Here is a 16,803-nt window from a genome sequence, read left to right as displayed (position 1 = left end):
AAGTGTTCCATCAGAACATACCCTCAAAAGAAGTCTAGAGTAGGTCTGGATTAACAGTCACATTGAACATGGCTTTAAACAGCACCCCTCAAAAACGATAAACCTGATCTTTATAACATTTTCAGAAACACATGCTAAAAAAAGGAACTATAACAAATACCTAGTATTTAAAATGTTCATAACACCTTCCATTTTAAAGATACTTTTACCAAAAAAAAAGAACTCAACTCATTTGATCATTCTATAATTTCTTGATATAGAACCAAAGTCCTTTGATTCCTTGTCCAGTTAATGTTCCTATTGACATCAACTTTAGTCCTTACTTCACCATCATTTAGTTAACTTTGCTTGTACAAGAAAACAAATTATTATTTAAGTATCTGAATGGGAAGGCAGTGGTCATACCATGAAAAAGTAGAGAAAATGTGAACTTAGAAGAGCAACCTTTGAGGCTACTGTGAAAATTTAGAAGTAGATTTCATTAAAAGTTCCTAATAATACCCGTTAAAAATAGGTGATTAGTATATATTTATTAAGGAAAGGAGCTCCTTTACACACACAAACACACATGAAAGAAAGAGGGGAAGACAACCCAACTCTTTTATAGCTCCTCTGTCTTTAGAGCATCACATTAGGTAAATCCTAGCCAAAAACACACAGGGGTCAAATTGTTTTAGTGTCATACTCAAACCCAGCAAATTTACTTCTAGTAATATATCCTAAGGAAATGCACATGCAGACACATGTACAAGAATACTTGCTGAAACAATGCTTGCAAGAAAAAAAAAGACAACTATCAACAGAAATCTCAATATATAATTACACAACCATGCAAAGGAGTACTACTCAGCCTTAAAAGATTATGAGTATATATACATACCTAAAACTTATTAAGTACCTGAATACATATAGCACATAAAGCTTCATTTGAAGCAAGTTAATAATAAGTAGGAATCCTACAAAAATGCACGATTTAAAAATGGACAGGCATGAGGATAATGAAAAACTGATCTTCAATGCTATATCCAGTTATAAATACTGGCAAGTAAAAGTATGCATTTAGAGTCATGTGGCTGGCCTTTATACATAAATAAAATAAATCAAAGGAATAATGGAATATTTTCCTCTCCTAATGAGGGGCATAAAACAGTTGGGAAAAAAATGAAATTTAAAGAATACTTTGAATGAGGAATATATTCAAGATGGAAGGAATAAAAAAAGACATATGTTGGCATTAATATAATATTTATACTCTATAAATTAAATAGCTGAGATCAATATTTGAACAATGACTCATGAATGCAGAAATATAGGGCAATCCACTGAATACACCACCATTATTCTCCTAAGCACTTTACTAATTCAAAGTGTTTCTAATTCAATCATTTTCAATTATCAACACTACACTTTCAAAATACAGTGAAAAAAAATCTCCTTAAAAATAATTTAAACTTGAGGGACTGGGTCAAAAAGGTGAAAGGATTGAGAAGTACAGATCAGTAGTTGCAACATAGTCATGGGGACTGTAAAGCATCAGAAATATGGTAAATAAAACTGTAATTTAAAAAAAGAAAACAGAAGGGGCAGTTGTTCTATATTTTAGAAACATGAAATGAGTACTTAAGTACATATATTAATTATACAATTACTATTACACTTTATTATTAAAATAAACTTTAGAGTAACCTTCAAAAACAAAATAATTTTTCAAAAAAATAATTTTAATACCTACTGTAATTTACACTTTCATCAGCCACCAAAGCCTACAATACAAATATACAATAAAAACCTTATAATAATACTATTTTCCATGACCACGCCAAGGAGCAGCCTTACAGATGGTTCTATATCTTAGATTCTTAGATTGACTATTAAACAGTTCAAACAAATATAGTAAAAATGTAAAGTTTATTAAATTTTCAATTTACAGATTCCTCTCCTATTACATATTCATGATGATTCAGATGGCTGTATTTTGACAAAAAGAGATGACAAGGGGAAAAAAATAGAACACAATTACTTCCTTTCTTTCATCTATCCAATGTTTTCTTTTGTGGTTCTTACTACTTACCATGCCCTCAAAACCAACTCTGTAAAGGTTCTTAGCACCATTATCCCAGAGAACATATGCTGCGCTATGTGGGCTTGATGCACTCCAGTCTTGGATTTCTGTTACCTAAGGGAATTTTTTGAGAAGAGAAATTTTTTAAAAAGGGAGAGAAGAGGTTAGTTCTTTAAGTCAAATTTAAATCTTAAAAATCGTTTAAGTTATCTTATGTAAAAAGATAAGAAAAATGCTTATTTGCCAAATAAATGTCACTTCTAATAAATAATTGAATTATTTTAAATTGGAAGGCTTAATGATTACAATAATAATTTTCAGAAAATATGTAACTCAATACAAAATTTTAAATTTTTACTCTTAAAGGGCTCCTTTCAAGAAGAGTATTTTCTTTTAAACTCATTATTTAATATATAATACAAAATGTTTGACCAAATACCCAGAATGATTCAAGATTAACCTGCTCTCTGGTCAGCTAAAATATGACAATCACAAGGTTCAATGGCAATGTTCAAGAAGACTTGAGTGATTTTGTTCCCCCAGAAGTTTCCTCAGTTGCCCCCAAAAGCAGACCACCTAAGCTAAAACACCATGGAAACCCAGATACAATTTCAAGGCCCCACATGGCACCAGACTGATTTGTAAACTTATTTGATATTAGAAAAGAAATTACTGGGGTTACTATTGCTTAAGGGCCAAGAGTCAACTACACAAAAATGATACAGAATGAGCACTAAACTTGGGTATTCTTAAATAAACCAGTCTACAGCTAAGACTGGGAAGTTGCACTTGTTCAACTTATTATTTTTCTCCATCTTAACACTTATAATCAGCCATTTTTAATAGTTAGAATGCCAGAATAAATATAAATTTTTTAGGAATGACCTTAAAAACAGACTATTTCAAATAAGATATATAATAACCCTTTCATTTTTGCCCTGTATTAGAGATACTGTTTGGTAAGCTACATGTTTTATGACGTTGTACAGTCAAAATTATGTTTAAGATTTAATCAAACATTTGAGAAATACTTCAAATTGTTAGTAAATAAGTCCACTTACTCTTTTTAATTGTGAAATAAATTACATATTATAAAAATATATGTAAACTTTAAAGAACAAAAAATTAAATTAACACCAGCTTAAGCAAAAGAATACTGTCAATACTTTTCAAGTGTCCAGTATGCCTCCCATCAATCCCATCATCCTCCTTCCAACAGAGGTAACTGCCACCCTGAATTTAGAGTCCATCACTGCCTTCCTGTGCTTTCTGGTTTTCACAACTAACCACTATAAAACCCTACAAAGCAACAGTTTCTAATACTCTCAAGTAAAACAGTCAACCTTTAGTAAAAAAATTCCTTCTGGTTCTAATACAGTCACACTGTACTTCATTTGGTTTAAATAATGCTCTGCAAAATTAAATGTTTTTATAAGGAGGACAAAAAAGCATTTTACTAAAATGCAAAGGCTACACATTTTATTCAAATCAAATGGACCCTGACTTTCAAATTACCTGGGCTAAACATAAGTTCATTAGTCAAGCTAATGAAGGAATAAATGAAATTCCTTCATTTGATAATAAGATTTGATTACTGAGGAGGAAATAAAGTGGAAGGCATAGGAAATAACTACTATCAATGTTATGCTTTGAATTTGGATTAAAAGAAATGTATGCAGAGTTGCTGCTATAACCATTATGTAAAATGTTCCTGAGAAACTCTATAAAGAATCAAATTGACAATACCTGCATCCACTGATCATCTTGAATCTTAATAACATTAACAACAGGATGATCAATCAGACTTTATGTGATTCCTGATGTGATGCAATACAAAGTACACAGCACCACTTATGAAGTACTCTTGCCAAAATAAAATTGAACCTGAATCTAATCAAGCCTCTACATCTAACAACTAGTTTATAAAAATACAGGGGTTAGAGGAACAAGTTTAAAAATAATATAAAGAATCAATCAGCCAATCCAAAGAACCTGGTTTCTTAACAAACAAATGGCATTTTTTAAATGTTGGTAATTTTTAAATTCATTTTATTTTATTTTTAAACTTACATTATTGTATTTTTTTCCATTACCATTTGTCCCCTTAAACCCCTCCACCCTGCTCCACAATCACCACACTGTTGTGCATGTCTATGAGTCTTCCTTTCTGCTCCACCAGAGGACAGGTGCATGGGAATTCATTATACTATTTTTTTCTACTCTGGTGTATGTTTGAAATTTTCCATAATAAAGTTTTTTTAAAAAGAAATATATCTATTGTACCTACATGAAACACTTGACACATTCAAAAGCATTTGTAAAATGAATAAAAGTCCTAAAATACTAACACAGATAGTGGTAACTGAAGAAAGCCTTTAAGAACACACTATACACTGACATGATGTCTTTACAACATGTGTGTCAAAGCCCACACTTAACATGTTCATTTTTGTGTGTGAACAGTTATCACCATTCAAATCATGGTACAAATACATGATGAGACATAGTTTGTGTATTGTAACAACAGCCTGGGTTGGTATATATTGTATTTTTCCGTGTATGATGTGCTCCCATGCATAATGTGCACCCACATTTTTCTACACATACCTGATTGTTATACCCATTACAATAATTACATACCCATGGTATGTAATTATTACACCTATGTATAATGCACATTCTTATTTTTCCATTAAAAATTTGGGCAAAAAAAGTTCACATTATACATGGCAAAATACAGCACCTCTTAATATAGCTCATACTAGCCTTATTGCTGAGCACATATAGGAATGAAGGTAGGATGGGGAAACTTAAATCTCAAAAAAAAGAAAAAAAAGAAAGAGAGGAAATACACTATTCACATTGGTTACACCAAGGGATTGGGACAGAGGAGCCAGCACTTAAGGGAAAGGGGGGACTTCAAAGCTTTCTTCACTCACATACACACACACAAAAAGTCAGACAATTAAAACTGTGCTTAATCTTACAATGTGCTTAAAAATACAAGGTCCACCTGGAAAAAGTCCAGCCCTTCTTAATGTAAAAAGAACAATTTACACAACACTGATGTAACCTGGCAGCCAAGGAATGGACTGAAGGCATTCCAGTCCATTCCTGGCAGAGTGGACTGGAATATGCATGCACAAACAATGGTGACTTCACTGTACTAGCCAATTGGGGCAGTAAATGCCACTGCATGAGTCTGTGTACTGTGTGGCTGTCACGTTCAAAATGACTGAGCAGAGCAACAAATCTGCATCAAATGTTGCATTAAGCTTGAACATTCCTCCACTGAAACTATTTGGATGATTCAGGCCACACCTACAAGTAACTGGTGACTGACAGCTTCATCACAATGCACCCACTCATGCATCATGTCTTGTGCAGGGTTTTTTTGCAAACTATCAAATCACCAAGGTGACTCACAGCCCCCGCCCCGCCCCCCCCCCCAGCCCAGATTTGGCGTCCTGCAACTTCTGGCTTTTCCCAACACTAAAATCACTTTTGAAAGGAAAGAGATTTCAGATCATCAATGAGATTCAGGAAAATAAGACAGGGAAGCTGATGGTGACTGGAAAAACTACATGAGGCCCCAAGGTGCCTACTTTGAAGGGGACTGAAGCTTCATTGTCCTATATACAATGTTTCCTGTACCTTGTATCTTCTTCAATAACTGTCTATTTCTCATATTACATGGCTAGGTACCTTCTGGACAGACCCGGTATATTACCCTGAAGACTTACTATTATATTATATTAAATTCCTTCACTCAGAGTCATGTATGGAAGATTATTTATTTTCACTCATTTTCTTCTTAAAATGCAATATGTACTACATTGTAACAAACCACAAATGTAATACTGATGACTGGAAGTTTCAAGAATGCCTACTTTTTATCTCCCAAAAGAAAGTGAATATAACAAAAACCCCAGAAAGTTCCATGTATGTGACCTCAGACTTTAAAAAGCTGCCTTCGAAAGCTGATGAAAATAAAATTTCAACCCTCTGACCGTGTAACTTAAGTGTGGGAAAAATAAAGTTAAAACTTTAGAATGGGAACATTAAAAATCTACTTCTCATGCACTCTTTCAAAATAAGTTACTAGAAGGTACTCTTTAGCAAAGGTAAGAGGTAAGCTAAGATGATGTAATAGGATACGAAAACATGAGATCCAGCCAGGAAAGAGACAAAGGCATCCAACACAGGGAGTTTTTAGGATGACTCCTGGTTCAGCAGACATCAAAAGTGATCTGTCCAAACTGTAGCCAAGTGATTCACAGGCCAGACATGTTGAGACCTCTTATCAGCAAGGTACCCACTGCCATTGTTCTATTTCAATGACCTGAGGACACTGCTCAGTGAACCTGTCCCAAATTCTCAAGTATATTTGGCTTGTTGAACTACATGATAGTGAAGTTCCTACTCTCCTCTCTATCCCCCCTCCCATTCCCTGGCACCTAAGATCAACTGATGTCGCTCAACTCACCCCACAGAATATTCTGCTGCTAAAACTTTGATGTAGACCGTGGTCAGCTTACAAGCAAAGAAATACATAGTAACTCATCCCCTCTGACCATATTCCTGCCCAATGTCCAGCATTTGGCTCATATTTCTGCCCTGCCTGATGTCCTGTGGTGAGTCCTGCATTTCCCAGGACTCACTAATGACCTTGCCCACTGACTAGCCCACAAGGACCCTTAATTTCCAAGAATGAAAGGGGAACAGAGGCCACTGTCCCTTTTCTGAGCCCTCCTCGGACAGTCACAGTCCCAACAGGCAGGTACTGTATCTCGAACTCTATCAACCTGGCCAACACTATTTGTCCCACCGTGGAGATCCCCTGAGATTTCCTCCCACACAACTTATGGGCCCACCCAAGCTGCTTTTCCATATGAATGGCTGGTCTTGGCTCATGTTTCCCAACTTCCTAAATCCTTTCAAATAAGCAATAGCTGGCCTCATGAGCCCTTGGCCCCTATACCTCTTGCTAAGTGGCCCCAAGACCAGTATTAGCAGAAACCAGCCTACATTCACAGCTAGGCTTTGTGTGGGAATCTCCAAGCTCAGAACAAGCAGCAGCCATCTCAGATTGCCTTATAGCTCAGGTAGGGTGGCCCTGGAAAAACACAGGTGGGGGCTGACCTTGGCCTGCACCACCCAGGAAACCCCAGAGCCTGGGCACCCACTGAAGAGTTGCAGACCACATCAGAGCACCACCACTCTGCTCCTGTACAGCTGACCCTCCAAGGAGGTTGGAGGTCGGCGGTCAGTGGCCATAGCCCATCCTTGTAGCTGACTGGCTTGGGTAAATCCTACCCACTGGCTTGCCAAAAGCAAGCAAGACTCAACTACAAGTGGAGAATATACTCAGGCCACACAAGGGGCATACTTCAAGTACCCACTGTGTGATAGTAGAGGCTGTGCCACTGTACCCTACAGGACACCTACTACATTAGGCCATGATACCAAGACAGGGAGTCAGAGCAGCTCTACCTAGTACATAGAAACAAACACAGGTGGCTACCAAAATGAAGAGACAAAGAAACATGTCCCAAAAGAAAAAACAGATCAAAGCTCCAGAAACAGAGCTAAACAAAATGGAGATAGGAGATCTATCAGATAGAGTTCAAAACACTGATTATTAGGATGCTCAAGGAACTTAGTGAGGACCTCATCAGCATAAAAAAAAATCGTCAGAAATACAGGATACACTAATTGAAATAAAGAACAATATAGAGGGAAACAATAGTAGAGTGGATGAAGCTGATAATCAAATCAACGATTTAAAACATAAGGAAGCAAAAAATAATCAGAACAACAAGAAAAAAGAATCACAAACAAGACAGTGAAAGCAGCCTCTGGGACAACTTTAAGAGGTCCAATATTCACCTCAGAGGGATGCCAGAAGAAGAGAAGGAGCAACAAATTGGAAATCCACTTGAAAAAATAATGAAATGAAACTTCCCGCCCTGGTTGGCATAGCTCAGTGGATTGAGCACAGGCTACAAACCAAAGTGTTGCAGGTTCGATTCCCAGTCAGGGTACATGCCTGGGTTGCAGGCCATGACCCCCAGCAACCGCACATTGATGTTCCTCTCTCTCTCTCTCTGTCTGCCTCCCTTCCCTCTCTAAAAATAAATAAATAAAAATCTTAAAAAAAAAAAAAAGAAACTTCCCTAAAATTATCAAGGAAATAGACATACAAGTCCAGGAAGCACAGAGTCCCAAACAACATGGATGCAAAGAGGTCCACTCCAAGACACATCATAATTAAAATGCCAAAGGTTAAAGATAAAGAGAGAATCTTAAAAGCAGCAAGAGAAAAGAAGTTAGTTACCTACAGGGGAGTCCCTATAAGACTGTCAGCTGATTTCTCAAAATAAACTTTGCAGGCTAGAAGGGATTGGCAAGAAATATTCAAAGTCATGAAAAGCAGGGATCATGCAAAGTCATGAAAACCAAGATTGTTCTACCCAGCAAAGCTATCATATAGAATGGAAAGGCAGATAAAGTGCTTCCCAGACAAGAAAAACCTAAAGGAGTTCATCATCACCAAACCATTGTTATATTGTTATATGAAATGTTACAGGGAGTTATTTGAGAAAAAGAAGATTAAAAATATGAACAATAAAAATGGCAATAAATACATACCTATCAACAATTGAATCTAAGTAAAACTAAACAAACAAGAACAGAGACAGAATCACAGATACAGAGAGTGTTCTGATGATTGGCAGATGGGATAGAGGTATAGAATAATGAGTGAAGGGTTAAGGGGATAAAGAAGTACAAATAGGTAGTTACAGAATAGCCATGGAGTTGTAAGGTACAGTACAAGAACTGGAGTAGCCAAAGAACTTACATACATGACCCATGGACATGAACAATGGTATGGGGATTACCTAAGGAAGTGAGATATTGTTGTTAGAGGGAGGCAAAGGGGGAAAAATTGGGACAATTCAAATAGAATAATCAATAAAATACAATTAAGAAATAAAAACTACACTAACAATGAATTTAGAGTTCACAGTATTTCTGATACACTTTACTATTGAATATCATACATCCTTACAAAACACATGCTATTACTAAACTGACAGCTTAAACATCATGGTTTAACATTAATTTCATACAACCGTGCAGCTAGTCATGACCTTGAACCTATGCACCCAATATATGTAAAAATATTTAAGAGTTTGTACATCTCAGATCAGCCACAAGCTCCGCAGTGTAAAAGGACCACAGAATTCTGCATGCACACAGAACTACTCAGACTCACTCACTCTAAGCTCCAGTGCTGGGGAAGCAGCTCAAATGGCACAAGGACATATACGGCTAGAAACTGAATTGTCTGGCATCAGAGAGAGGGCTGGAGTGGCAGCTTTCTCCCCAAAAGAAGCTCTGGCAGATGCCACTCCTCCTTTGCTAAGCCTTCCCCACACAGAGCTGGCTGGCAGGTGCCATACCTGAGTCTCCATCAACCTAGCCAACACTATTCACCCTGCCCTGATGATTCCCTGGGTCCCTGCCCCACCCAACTGTGAGCCCATCAAAGCATTTCTAGTGGCTTTTCCATATAAATGGTCTGTCTCTGCTCATGCTTTAGACTTGCCTAAAACCTTTCAAACAAGCAGCATCGGCCTCAGCTTGCCCTATATTGCTGACTAAGTGGCCCCAGGCCTCACACCAGTGGCAGTCACCCTTGTTTCACAGCTTGGCCTCTCCTGGGCACCTCCAAGTCCAGCACAAGTAGCAACCATCTGCAGATCACTTTGCAGATTGTGCCAGTTTGCCCCACACTGAACACAGGTAGTAGCTGACCTTGGGCTGCACCTCCAGGAAGCCCCACAGCCAGTGCTCCTGGTGGACAGACAACATCAAAGCAACACCCAACCACCTCCACAAGCAACACACTCAAGGGGCAGACTCGGTGGGTACCAGAGCCCCACTGAAGCAAGTCCTGCTGCATGGATCAACCCCTGCAGAGCTGATGCTCAATGGTGGCCACAGCCAGTACCTGCAGCTGATCAGCCTGAGGGTAAATCCCTCCCACTGAAGTGCCAACAAGCCTCAAGTACAACAGAAGGATGTACACAACCCACGTGGGGGTGGAGGGTACACCCGGAGTGCCCAGTTTAGGTGATCAGGGAAACTGTGCCACTGGACCCTACAGAGGCACCCGTATGTAATATCACTCTACCATGCCCTGGAGATGTAACAGCTCTACCTAATATATAGAAACACAGAGAGGCTGACAAAATGAGGGGACAAAGAAACATGTCCCAAATGAAAGAACAGAAAACTCTAGATAAAGAACTAAACAAAATGAGACAACCAATCCACTAGCTGCAGAGTTCAAAACATTGGTTGTTAAAGATGCTCAGAGGAGATGAAATTAGTGAGAACTTCTACACAGAGATATAAAACATAAAAATAAAACTAGAAAATATAAAAAAGAATCAGTCAAAAATGAAGAATACATTAAGTGAATTGAAAAATAATTTACAGGAAATCAACAATACAGTACATGACACCAAGAAGCAAAAAGCAGCCTATCAGAACAGCCAAAAAAAAAAGAAGAAGAAGAAGAAGAAGAACCCAACATAATGAGTATAGTGTCAGGAGCCTCTGGGACAAGTTCAAGCATACCAACATTTGCATCATGAGGGTGCCAGAAAAAGAAGAGAGCAACCAAGAAATTGAAAACCTGCTTTAAAAAATGACAGAAAACTTCCTTAACCTAGTGAAGGAAGTAGAGAGTCCCAAATAAGATGAATTGAAAAAGACCCACACCAAGGCACATCATAATTAAAATGCAAAAGGTTAAATACAAAGAGAGAATCTTAAAAGCAGCAAGAGAAAAGAAGTTAGTTTCCTACAAGGGAGCTTCCGTAAGACTGTCAGCTGATTTCTCAATAGAAAGTTTGCAGGCCAGAAGGGATTGGCCAGAAATATTCGAAGTGATAAAAATCAAGGACTATGACCAAGATCACTTTACCCAGCAAACTTATCATTTAGAATCAAAAGATGAAAAAAATAACTTTCCAGACAAGAAAATGCTACAAGAGTTTATCACCACCAAACCAATATTACAAGAAATGTTAAAGGGTCTTTCTTTACAAAAGGAAAAAATGGTCTAAAATATAGATAACAAAATGGCAATAATATATCTCTATCAACAATTACTTTAGATGCGAACAGATTAAATGTTCCCATGGAAAGACATACAGTGGCTGAATGGATTACAAAACAAGACTCTTAACATACACTGTCTACAAGGGACTAACTTCAGGTTGAAACACACACAAAGAGACTAAAAACAAGGGGTGGAAAAAGATATTTTATGGAAATGGAAATATACAAAAACTAAAGTAGCAAAACTTACACCAGACAAAATATACTTTAAACTAAAAGCTATATAACAAGAGATAGCCCTGCCTGGTATGGCTCCGTGGATCGAGCACCAGCCTGCAAACCAAAGGGTTGCCAGTTTGATTCCCAGTCAGAGGACATGCCTGGGTTGTGGACCAGGTCCCCAGCTGGCAACATGTGAAAGGCAACCAATTGCTGTATCTCTCATACATCGACCTCTCTCTCCCTCTCTTGCTCCCTCCTCCCTTCCCCTCTCTCTAAAAATAAATAAATAAAATCTTTTTAAAAAGAAGAAAAATGTTTTACCTTTCCCCTACGTCCGTTTCCTCCATCTTGATCTTCCCATTGCCAGTCTACTCCTCGTACCACTCTGGCACCTGCAAAGATCCCTCTTGCTGTAATCTTCTTAGATTTTCTACGAGACTCTAACAGAACCCTAAAAATAAAATTATTTGCTTTCAAATTTATAGAAAAATAGGTGACAGTAATTTACATTTTAAAATGAGATTATATAAAAGGTTATTTTGAAAATATGAAAGATTTTTCTTTGTTCTGGTTGACATCATTACAGCATGATACAGGAATACCTTCTACAATCCACAGGCAATGATGATGACAGTAGTAGTTGAAATAATAAAAACAGCTGCTCTGGCTGGGTAGCTCAGTGGATTGAGTGCTGGCCTGAGAACCAAAGTATGACCAGTTCAATTCCTAGTCAGGGCACATGCCTGGGTTGCGGGCCAGGCTCCCACTGGGGGGCACATGAGAGGAAACTACAACCTGATGTTTCTCTCCCTCTCTTTCTCCTTCCCTTCCCCTCTCTAAAAATAAATAAAATCTTAAAAAAATAATAATAATAAAAACAGCTAACATTTACTGAGCTTTTGCTATACATAAAAGTACTCACAGAAGTATAATGTTTGTTGCACTCCTTAGGAGGAGAGTATATTTATATTTATATTTTACAAAGGAGAAAACTGAGTCTCAGTTAAGTAACTTGCCCAAGGTCACAAATGTTAAATAGTAATGGAATCCACATATGAATCCAATTAACTACTTCAGGGTATCACTAAACTCTTCACTACTTTAGAGATGGCAAACTCAAATCAATTACAACTGTTAGGCAAGTAATATAAATGAGGGCCTAAGAAAAACAGCACCATAGACATGACAAATGTCAAGTGGCAGTTGATCTCAGGCTTATTTAGGGAGACAATAGGGAGTGGTAGGGACTTTGGTGAACTCAAACACCTCACTTGTCCACAGGGTACAGGTTCAGCTGTGCTTCAGCCAACTTTGGTATTAACAAACAGAGGCCCAGGGTTGAGTCTTCTGGATATAGGTATGTGTGTGTGTATGTTCAAAGAAGTCATACACTTAGTTTTTATATAAAATCATCTGGTTTCAAAAGGCTAACAGCTGTTGAAAACTTTGGATCATGGTATATATCAAGTAAAATACATCTGTGCACTGAATTTGGCCTACAGTAAACTGTCATAGTAGGTATGTATTCTATACCTACTAAAGACTGTGGACTTGAACAAGATTCTAAATTCATTATTTGGACCAGCTGGGTTCTTCAAGGTCATCTATCTCTTATTCTTCTACATCCTTCTCATTCATAAAATCAAAAAGATTTTGATTTGTTATTGTTGTTTTTGTTTTCCTACTTTCATCTTATTATTCTATTCATTTTTAGAATTTATTATACTCTAATTTTAAAAATTGTAAACAAAAGACAAAAATAAGTAACCTATTTCAAATTACTTAGTTAATAAATGGCAGAACCATGATTTGAACTGGAACACCAGGATACCAAAATCCATCTTTCTATTACTTTTGCTGCCTCCCTATGACTAGCTAGACGCTTGCTTCTATGCATTATCCATTGTTATATAAAAAGAATAAATTACCTGAACCTACACCCATTCACAATGAAGATTCCTCTCTCTTACTTCTAAGACAGTTAATACATATCTCTACACAGAGTATAAAACATCACATGATAACCACTGTTGATCAAATAATCCCTTAACTTGTAAACTCTTTAATACTGTGCTTTATCTATCTTCAAATTGACACAAGCACAGTAGCTGCCTCAAAGTCTTAATAAATGCTTTCTGATTCAATCAATGGGCCCTAGTGGTAGCAATTAACAGACTAGAAGGCATGGCAGGAAGAATAATCAGTCCCTCTTGTCCTGCCCTTGCATTTCCAAATATTGAGTAATGTCAGGTCTCTATACGAGGAAAAAAAATAGCCTAGATTATCTTGGAAAAATACAGCTTCATCTTCACAGAGGCAAGCCTAGTCTACATCTAGCCTGTTATCTGCTACCTCCTGACTAAACTAGCTGTCAGAAGTTTTCCTAAACCTATTTTTAAAGCTGAACAGTATAGAATTTTAATATAAAATAAGGAATTGCAACTGAAGAAAAAATTGTTTCCCATACCGCTCACTTCCTGGTGTAGTAATTCTATAGAAGCGATGCCTTAAGTGATGTTTATCTCCATGATAACAAACTGTGCACAAATCATAATTTGTGCATTCTGCACACTTCCATCGAATGCCAATGATTGGTTGCTGGCGGCAGGTATCACACATGGTTCCATCATGCTTAATGCCTATTAAAACAAAGATACATGCTTACATTAATTACAGGTATTATTTACTTGATTATTCCTTACAGGGAAAATAAGAACACAGCATTTTACAAAGTATTTCAATAAAGCCTAAAATATTTCAAATGCACCATATATAGTTTCAAGATAACATATTACAAATATTTTTTTAATCAGCACAAATTATAGACTAAATAGTTTCTATCCCTTCTTTTTTTTCCTTAGTACAAACATTTCTCAGGACCACTTCCCTTGTTCTTATCCACAAAATGAACTCAGGTTTAGTCCAAAGAAAGAAAGAAAGAAGAATCCTTTCCCTAAAAGGAGATGTTTCAGACTTCACAACTCAGGAATCTTTTGAGGAATTTAAGCTTATTCTCCAGGTAAATAGTTATTCCAAAAGAAAAGACAATTTTATCTTCAAGATATCATAGAAACAAACCATCAATTAAGAATTTTTCTCGAGGTATTAACTCTGTTCCCACAAACAATAAATTCAGAAAATGATTAGCAAACAAGTTTCCCAGTTGAAAGGGTAACAATATACTACAGTTGAGTTTGTTGTGTTTTTTTCTTAAGGAATAAGTAATAATAAACTCTAGAAAAAGAAAATAAGGTAAGTCCTTGGTAATATAACCTTCACTAAAAAATGTTCACATGCATGAATGAGACAGATATTAGAACTGTAAAAGATACCACTATAAAGTAATAAAAATAACCGACATTTTAGAGTAATAGGACTGGGGATAATGTTCGTTTATTATTCTATTATTACACTAAGATCACTTGTTCGATAAATCAGAAATAGAAATTTTTTAAACAACTCATAGTTAGTGAATGTCAGCGTCACTATTTACAAACACACGCTTTAATGAAGCATGTGGTCAGCTTTGATTCTGAACTATGAGGAAGAGTTGTGTTGTCTGTACAGCAGCGACACACTCCTGAATTCCAGTTCCAGTTCTATCAATAACTATCTTTGGACCCTTGAAAGAGCTATTTTAACTGAAGTATTTACATGTAAAAAATACTATTTCTTTCAAAATAATTGGGAGGGGATTACTCATGTTGAAGCTGGGTAACAGGTAACATGGAGGTTCATTATACTTTTTGTAAATTTAGAAATTTTCCATAAATAAAAGAAAGAAGTTGTTTTGGTTCTCAAAACCTCGGTTTCCTTTGGAAGAATCAATACATTCTTTAAAGGAAAGGATATTCTAGAAATCAAGTAATATGTTGCATATACAAGGACTAGAGTATGAAAGTACTAAACTCTATAAAAACTAATGCACTATTACTACTTCCTCATAACAAAAACTTCATATAATTCATTTTCTATATCAATTTAGAATCCCGACAAGTAAGGTAACCAGATTCTACACAAAGAGCCAAACATAAGGATAAATCTGTGAGCAGAGGTGGTTAAGAATCAGAAGGGGGACAGGAAGGAATGAACACTAGGAAAAAGTTGAGATGCCTGGTGAACTTCAAAAGATCATGACAACATAAGTCAAAACGTTTTGTGCGCAATCCTCTTGCAGCCTCCTTCCACACAAATGCTTGACTGTAGGTACAAAGAACATGGAGGACATCAGTAACTTGATTCATTAATTCTTTCCTTACTGCTACTGTAGCCAGGCCCTCTGTTGCTTTCAAATATCACTCTTGCTGTAGCATGGAGAACAGAAAGGAAAAAGTACAAGTGGCTAGAGAAAGGGAATCAAGTCATAAATTTGTAAGTATAAGTTTATACTTATAAACTTAAACTTAAATTTATGACTTATTATAAGTTCAGTCTTTCAGAATATAAACTTTGTAAGTATAAACTTATGACCTGATTCCCTGGACCTAGTGATCCAGGCGAGATAATGGTAGTTTAAGTCAGGGTGATAACAGTATGAGTACAAGCAGAAAGAAATAGGGTCAAGAGAGATTTAGGACTTGGTGGCTATGGGTTACAAAACCAGAGATATTGAAGATAACAAAAAAAAGTACTAATTAAATCATTCAAGAGAATACAAATAGATATGTTAAAGATATTTAGAAACAGTTCTCTTTAAAACAGAAAGGGAGGCACCGAAAAAAATAAAAACTAAGTAAGCACATGCTAATTCAAAAATGCAAACAACAAAACAAAGAAACAAGCAAAACATAGTCAAAGACACTGAAATAGAGGACAGGCTGACAGTGACCAAAGGGGAGAGGGGAGGGAATTTCAGGGGAGAATGGGAAGGGTTTACAGGAACAAATATAAAGGACACATGGACAAAAATGGGGGGGGGTGTGGAAATGGGAGGGAGGTGGGGGGATAGGTGGGTGGGCTGGAATGAGAGTAAAGGACAGAAAACTGTACTTGAAAAATGATTAAAATAAATTTTTTTTTAAAAAAGCAAGCTCAGGCCTCTGATAGAAATGTATCTAAGACACTAAATGAAGAAAAGAACCAGAAAAGTTTTATAGAAATGGTAGATGAGTAGACCTTTCAAAGGAAGAAAGAACTCTTAGAAAAGTGCAGAATCTGTTCACTGAATCAGGAGAAGCTTTATTTGTTTGGCAGAAATATGAAATATAGTCAGACTTAAAGATAAATTTTAGAGTCATGCTGAGAAATAACAAGATAAAATAATTTGACCTGTATATTTAAATCGTTGCATTAAATGACAAAAAGAAGGGTATGTGATTAAGACTAGTTATATAGCTTACTAGATAGCTAACGTTTAACATCAGCTTAACCTACTCTGGGACTGA

The 16,803-nt window shown here is 36.6% G+C and overlaps 1 protein-coding gene across 1 annotated transcript in view; it reads right to left on the bottom strand.

The window, feature by feature from the left end:
- The window catches only part of MIB1 (MIB E3 ubiquitin protein ligase 1), a 120,310-nt gene that overhangs the window by 86,104 nt on the left and 17,403 nt on the right, over positions 1-16,803 (bottom strand). Inside the window, exons 2-4 of the mRNA XM_045850086.1 lie at positions 13,887-14,058; positions 11,741-11,870; positions 2,072-2,176 (exon numbers count right to left, since the gene is read on the bottom strand). Of these exons, the coding sequence (XP_045706042.1) occupies positions 2,072-2,176; positions 11,741-11,870; positions 13,887-14,058 (407 nt within the window). The remainder of the gene's footprint in view (positions 1-2,071; positions 2,177-11,740; positions 11,871-13,886; positions 14,059-16,803) is intronic.

Source organism: Phyllostomus hastatus, unplaced genomic scaffold (genome assembly GCF_019186645.2).
Source record: "Phyllostomus hastatus isolate PE091 unplaced genomic scaffold, TTU_PhHast_1.1 phas_contig_80, whole genome shotgun sequence".
NCBI classification, from domain to species: Eukaryota; Metazoa; Chordata; class Mammalia; order Chiroptera; family Phyllostomidae; genus Phyllostomus; species Phyllostomus hastatus.
This window is presented reverse-complemented; position numbering and strand designations above follow the sequence as displayed.